This window comes from Aplysia californica, unplaced genomic scaffold (assembly GCF_000002075.1).
Source record: "Aplysia californica isolate F4 #8 unplaced genomic scaffold, AplCal3.0 scaffold00020, whole genome shotgun sequence".
Classification (NCBI taxonomy): Eukaryota; Metazoa; Mollusca; class Gastropoda; order Aplysiida; family Aplysiidae; genus Aplysia; species Aplysia californica.
In genome coordinates this window covers 1,538,811-1,545,772 of record NW_004797290.1, presented here as the reverse complement: position 1 = coordinate 1,545,772, position 6,962 = coordinate 1,538,811, and the positions used below count along the sequence as shown (strand labels likewise).

Here is a 6,962-nt window from a genome sequence, read left to right as displayed (position 1 = left end):
TATATATATATATATAAGAGAGAGAGAGAGAGACTGTCTTGTTTTTTTGTTGTTGTTTTTTTCTCCATCGTACTTTTTAAGAGATTTGTTTTTGGTGTGCCACGCCTTAGTTTGGCGTCCCGTTTTGACGCAGCATGCTGAACGTCGTTCAGGGAATGCACAACATACGTCATACAGCAAAAGAATCGCAGGCATAGGTTTTTCAGGACGGTGTTGGTGGTTGGTGGGTGACCTGTTATGTCTTCATCTCTCTCTCTCTCTCTCTCTCTCTCTCTCTCTCTCTCTCTCTCTCTCTCTCTCTCTCTCTCTCCTAATTTTGAATCAGTACTTCTTGAACTGGCTGTTACTGTGACTCTTACAACCATGGCGAAGATCCTGGTTCGACCTCATGTGCTGACACTCTTTGCATTACTTTCTTGTCCGTCTAAATTTATAAATAACCTCAATACTGTGGAAGAACTGTTGTGTAGCGGACAGTAGCGGTTAGGCACTTCGCCTTCGCCCGCAGAATACCTGAGTTCTTTTTTTTTTTTAAAGTAAGACTTGAGTTCCATTCCCATCTTGTGGGGAGAATTTTTGTCGAGTGTCTCGGTCTTTTTGCTGGGCCGATGTGTCCCTCTCTCTCCTTGTTGATCCTGAGAGGCAGGGTCGAAGCCTGCCTCCTAAATGATAATTTACATTCTGTCGATTGAGGCGTAAAAAAGACCTGTTCGTGCATTTAGAAAATACATACTGTCGAAGATTGACTGCTCTCACTCCGTTGAGCGGTCGCTGTCTGAATGGCATGATCGTACAACCGCTGTGAGATGATTACGCAGAACATGACGTGTGGGAAATGTTTCTCGCCGACTGTATGAAGCCATCATCTCTATTATATACATTTGCAATGGTATGGCATACTCTGACTTGCCTAGTAAGTTATCTAAATTGAGTGAATGGGGGCATAAAAAGACAACTACCCAACAAAAACCATTCAGCCTGGAATACCCGATGGGCTTGTTCTGTCAGCCTATTGTGAAGTTACGCTAACCCTAATACGGGGTGCCCACTACGGACGGGATCGGCCGAACGGGCGATCGCCCGACTCGGTCGCCTCAAGAACAAACGTGTTTGTTTTCAGTTTCCGGCAATCGAGTCGGGCGATCGGCCCGATCCAGCTGTAGTCGGCAACCCGTATAAGGAGGTTATAATACAGTGAGGTCCTTGGCTGACCGGCGTCTGTTGCGTAGTGCCCAGGCTCTTTCCTGCTGCAAGCATATGTGAGTTCAACTCCCGTGTGAGAAGAAAGGGTTTCTTTTTTAAAATTTTAAATCCAGTGTCTCCGTCTGTCTGCTAGGATCTTGTATCTCACTGAACCCGGGTTGATCCAGAAAGGCAGGGTCGAAGCAAGCTTCCCCTTAATGTTGTTACTATTTTTCAGCTAATGATTTGATAATAAGATAATGTGTTCATTGGGGGCGAAAATCATGTAATCATAATGATAATAATGATAGGCCATGTACTTAAAATAGTAGTAGTAGTAGTTACTACTACTACTACTGCTGCTGCTGCTGCTGTTACTATTACTACTACTACAACGACGACGACGACTACTACTAAACTAAATCATTGTTTAGCGCCTATCTCCGCTCAAGAGCAAACTCTCTGCGCTTTACAATCTATAGTATTACTCTAGCAGCATCGCAGACCTTAGAACTCTCAGAAACATTCTCGGCTTCCTGGGAAGCATACAGTGCAGACGGCCTATTAAGCGCTCAAACACTTAACAAACTTACAAGACGTGTAGCAGAACGCAGGCTAATCCCGTTTCTGGCATACAGGGCGGGCTTCTGGGCGAACACAATGTCGGTGCCAATGGCAGTTGCGCCAATCCCAAATTCATCTGCTCCGGAAATAGCACCTGCTGCCAGACGGGGAAGGAATCTTTTATGTGCTGCCCTTTTGTAGAGGTGAGCTTTTTATCCAGCGATATCAGATCGTGGCTAGAAGATATGTATGTTTATAAGTATAACAAAATATTTTTCTTTCCATTTTTAGGGGATTGGGGGGGGGGGGGGGGATTGTAAACTCCAGAAAATCTATAACTTATCAATGCAGACATTAGCAATACAGTATCAAAGCGTAGCATATTAATTTGAAGATAAACGATTTCTTGTATAATACATGTGTATCCATTGCTTAGGTTTGGGAGCAAGGCATTTATAGTCTATTGACACCCTCCCCCCCCCCCCCCCCTTCAACCCAACGTGTTGTGACTGTAATAAATCAATCCGCAACAAATATAATCACAGGCGTCTGTGGTGTAGCGGAAAGACGCTTTGCTTTCATATGCAGAAGAACTGAGTTCGATTCTCCTGTGTGGGAAGAGACATATCCATAAGGTTTGCAATTTGGAGCATTTTTTTTTACATGTGTGTGAAAGTTGTAGTTGTAATTACTTTTAAATGACTCAGGGAGCATTGAAATATGCAGAGAGAGAGAGAGAGAGAGAGAGAGAGAGAGAGAGGGAGAGAGAGAGAGAGAGAGAGAGAGAGAGAGAGAGAGAGAGAGAGAGAGAGAGAGAGAGAGAGAGAGAGAGAGAGAGAGAGTTGGTGGAGGGTTTAGACAAGCGATTCAAAGTAATTTCCAGTCCTCGTCTTTTTCCTCATTGTAACCTGTTATTTTGCCGCCATCGACTCTTGTAAATAAACGATGGATTTCCACTCCCTTCATTCCGTCGACACGCGCGTTCTTCTATTGTGTTGTCGTCACCATTCTCTAGGGTGTATGCTGCATGGATCGTCTTCACTGCTGCCCCAAGGGGAGCCACTGTGACGTGCCGCACAAACGCTGCTTCCGGACCACTGAAAACGGCGTGGAGTTTATCGCCATGGAGCAGAGTTATCGCCCTCTCGAGCGGAAGTCTGCTAAGGTCTGAGTTTTTGGCCATTGTGTGCCGTTACCCGACCCTTTTCCCCAAAGTACCGTCTACTCTTCTATTATATCCCAGGTCAAATTGCCTAAAATCTTGCGTTTAGACAAGGGGGAACACCCCCCCCCCAAAAAAAAAACAAAAAAAAACAAACAAAACAAACAAACAAAAAACTTTACAAGTTAAGATGTTATCAAACTAACTTTCTTTTACTTTCCTTTGCCTTCCCCTTTTCCAGCAATTTAACCATCGGCACTTATATGACCTATATGTGAAGCAAGTGTCTTAAAACTGTCTCTAAAACTAATCCAAACTGAAGATGAGCCCCTTTCAAGTTTGTATTGTTGGGAATCTGCTTGAAAAACACTGGTTTCGACTGGGTCAATAAAAGGAGATAGTATTTGCTTTTTATTGATTGTCAGAAATATAGATATTGTCAGCTTAAAAACCATAAGTAGGTTGGATGGGTCATGGATTTTTTCTTCTTTTTTTTCTTCTTTTTTTTCTTCTTTTTTTTTTTACACGCGTATTTCTTTGCGCTACTCCTTGTTTCTTTAATGCTAATAAGTTGGTTTTGGTTTTCTAGCAAGTGTGATTCCCAATTCTTGTTTCTGTTTCATCTAGCAGGTGTGATCCTCCCCAATTCTTGTTGGCGGATTCCATGTTGCAAACAGTCAGTTTTCATGTTCAGATTTATATGTTCTTTTTTCTTCATTACTTCTGAGTAGACTTAACCCCCCCCCCCCCCCAAAAAAAAAAAAAAAAAAAAAAAATCCCCTTAAAAACAAACTACAAAAGCTTATGACCTGTGTGGTAGAACCACACTGCACACTTCTATGCAAAAAAAATAAAGTACTGGGTTTTAAGTGTAGTGTTTTTAGTATGGATCTTGCTTGTTCTCTTGTCTGTCAGTAGGTTACTTACTCATAATGCTGTAGTTGGCCACAACTCACTGGGCCGATTTCAATATTCCCTATCAACTTGTGCTGGGGATGAAATGAGAAATTGCCCTTTCATACTTGAGAACAAACAATAATGGAGGTTGCGGTTACTCTTTGATAATGACAATTAATACGCGCATTGTTTGATTTTTACATCGCGTCTAAAAGGTTATATTACATAGTGCTAGAGCTCGTGGCAGTGACAACAATCTCCCATATAAGCGAACGGAGACTATATGTGCTCACTCTAGGACGATGAATGCTTAGGGCAAGAACAACTAAAATGTTGGGGGTAGGACGGTGTATAATATTATAGTACAGCTCGTGTGGAGTGGGATGGGGTCTCAGATAGTTTATGTAAATTGGGGCGCGCCAGCCATGCCGTCGAGGGCAAGAAGGCCCCCATGTCTGACCCACATGACATCTCTGCCACGAGCCGTAGTACTAGATCTATATATAATATATTATTATAACCTATTTGCTTCGCGTTGAATAAGGTCGTGGCCCCGTTTCCTGCGCATTTTAATTATAGTGATTTAATTCTTTCCACGGTCACATGTGTGTGAATAGTGTACTACAGTCACGTGAAAGTGAATACCCATCCCTTTATCATTGCGCATCCGTTTATTTTACAGCTACTTGCTGTCTTTACCCTTCTGTCTCTATGAGAGGATTTTCCAGATGTTGGACGAGCTTGTATTATTTTTGTCACCCTAAATACGAATGTGCCCCATTGTAGTCTGACATTTGCTTCACATACAGGTCTCATAGAGCACTTAAGAGTCATGACCTGAGTGTGGCCCGCCCCCCTTAGAGTGTCAGGAAGTTGGGGCCGAAACACTTGCTTGAGGGGGGTTCTTCCTCTGAAGATCTTCTGCTGTCCGCTCACCCCACGAGTTTTCTCCCACGTGTACATGTGTCGTAATATGTCTTCATTCCTCTTTGGTTCACTTGCGTATAAAGTTACCGCCGTTCTTGTTCGTCTGTCTTTGTTCAGATTCTTTGTGCCTTGCATTTTGGGTATGACCTCAATTTTTTGTTGTTTGAGATCTTTACTTGTACGAATGATTTGACGGCTCTAGACTCTAAAACAAGAATTAGTTGCGAGGTCTATGACTTTGTAGTACACAAGTAGTTTTATTATTATATAAATATTGGGTGTGTGAATAATGTGTGTTCGGTCGCCGTGTATTTAGAACACGTTTCCACTGAAGGCCATGAAGTGATGAAATAGCATTCTGTCCTTCAATAATGTCGAGTGACGTTTTCTACCAGGGTCAGTCAAAATCTGACACCGGGGTTAGTGATGTGAAATGCATCCAATTTCTTCAGAGAAAAAAGGCTCCACAAATTTTTGGTTACGCTTATTGTGTCGTTCTCTAGTGGTTGATACCGAATCCTTGTTGTTGAGTTCACTTGTCTGTGGGTGGTTGGCGGATGCACTTGTGTGGTTTGCTCTTTCTTTCGTTTGAAACATTTATCGTCTTTATAAACAATAATAAATTACATTTTTATTTATCCCAGAAGGTCAGTTTGGTTTACAATGGCAAAGATACATAAATGCATTAATACAGCTCTCTTCATTATTTTTTTTGGGTTACTTTCTAGTTGCACCTCTAATCTTCGGTCACTTAAATGGCCCATTTGTGTTACTAGTGTCTTAAAACTCTTGACTAAGTGTGTGCACTAGTCTGCACGTATGCAAAGCATTCAATGCTCAACATGTCATGGTTAAGTCCTTTCTCGCATTACAGCCTTTGTCCAGTGAGCTTTTCCACCCATGGGTACTGTATTTTCGTCTGTCCTAACCTATTCTCACTTTTACTTGTTTGTTCGTTATTGTAACTGACCGTTTTTTTGTGTGCAACTAAGGCAAATCTAAATCGGCCCTTACTATTTACACACTCACACGCACACACACACGTATATATATAAAGCGTTTATGGTAACGGTTTGAAAGGAGCCCCAAGTTGTTTCTATCACTCTTATGGCTTCGTCGTGTCTGCCTTGTTTTTCTTGCTCTTTTTCACCCCCCCCCCCCAATAAAATAATAAATAAATAACAAAATAAATACGTAATATATAATTAAAGGGAAAATGAACAAGGAAAATACCGAAAATAAGCACCACATTTAATGGCCGTTGCATGGATATCTTATTGTAACTACAGTCGAGCCTGCTCTAACGGCCACCTGTATAAGACAATCACCTGTGCAAACAACCATTTCTCGTTTCCTCATACTGTTCGGGTATTTTAAAAAAAATTAAACATTATAATGACACTGTTTAAGACGGCCACTTTTCTCCTCGACGACGAGTGAGTGGCCATCTTATACGGGGTGCCCACTACGCTGGATCGGGCCGATCGCCTGAAACTGAAAACAAACACGTTTGTTTTTGAGGCGATCGAGTCGGGCGATCGGCCGATCCATCCGTAGTGGGCACCCCGTATTAGACTGGAATTCCGACTGTATTACTGAACACGTTTCAACCCAAAAATCGCCCCCTCTCAGAGTGGTGGTTCGCCAGAGGAAAGGATGCCCCCGGTTCGCGCCTCGGCTGTCGTCTGCCCCGACGGCCGGCTGGAGTGTGCAGACGGCCAGACCTGTTGCCGCGACACGGCGGGGAGTTACAAGTGCTGCCAGTACACGGATGTGAGTCTGGGGTGGTTGGCGGGTGCTCGGGTGCGGTTGGCGCCTTTTTTCCTTATCTGACATGTTGTTTTACCGAGATTTTCTTATCATTAACTGCTTTTTTAAAAAAGTAGTATTTTAGGGTGAAACCTCCGGCGTCTGTGGTGCGACGGTTAGGGGCTTCGCTGTCGATTGCATGGGGATCGGGTTCAATTCCTGGGTGGAGAGAATTTGTATCTAGTGTCTATCTAGGTCTTTCTGTTTGGATGTTGTATCCCTCTCAGTCTGGGTTGACCCTTACAGGCAGAGTCGAAGAACGAGGCTCCTAAATGATCTAAGTTTTGTTGATAGGGGTGTGAAAACTCCCACAGAGAGTATGAGAGAGGTAGAGAGATAGATATAGCGACAGATAGATATAGGTAGATAGATAGATAGATAGATAGAGAGAGAGAGAGAGAGAGAGAGAGAGAGAGAGAGA

At 42.9% G+C, this 6,962-nt stretch overlaps 1 protein-coding gene across 6 annotated transcripts in view; it reads left to right on the top strand.

Moving 5' to 3' along the window:
• LOC101846478 (progranulin) overlaps window positions 1-6,962 on the top strand; it is a 52,580-nt gene that overhangs the window by 11,160 nt on the left and 34,458 nt on the right. For 4 of the 6 annotated variants that reach the window (XM_013087125.2, XM_035972004.1, XM_013087121.2 and 1 more), the window contains exons 3-4: window positions 1,821-1,949; window positions 2,762-2,911. The exons of the other annotated variants lie outside the window; for them this stretch is intronic. In XM_013087125.2, the coding sequence (XP_012942579.1) occupies window positions 1,821-1,949; window positions 2,762-2,911 (279 nt within the window). The remainder of the gene's footprint in view (window positions 1-1,820; window positions 1,950-2,761; window positions 2,912-6,962) is intronic. 6 annotated transcript variants of the gene reach the window in all.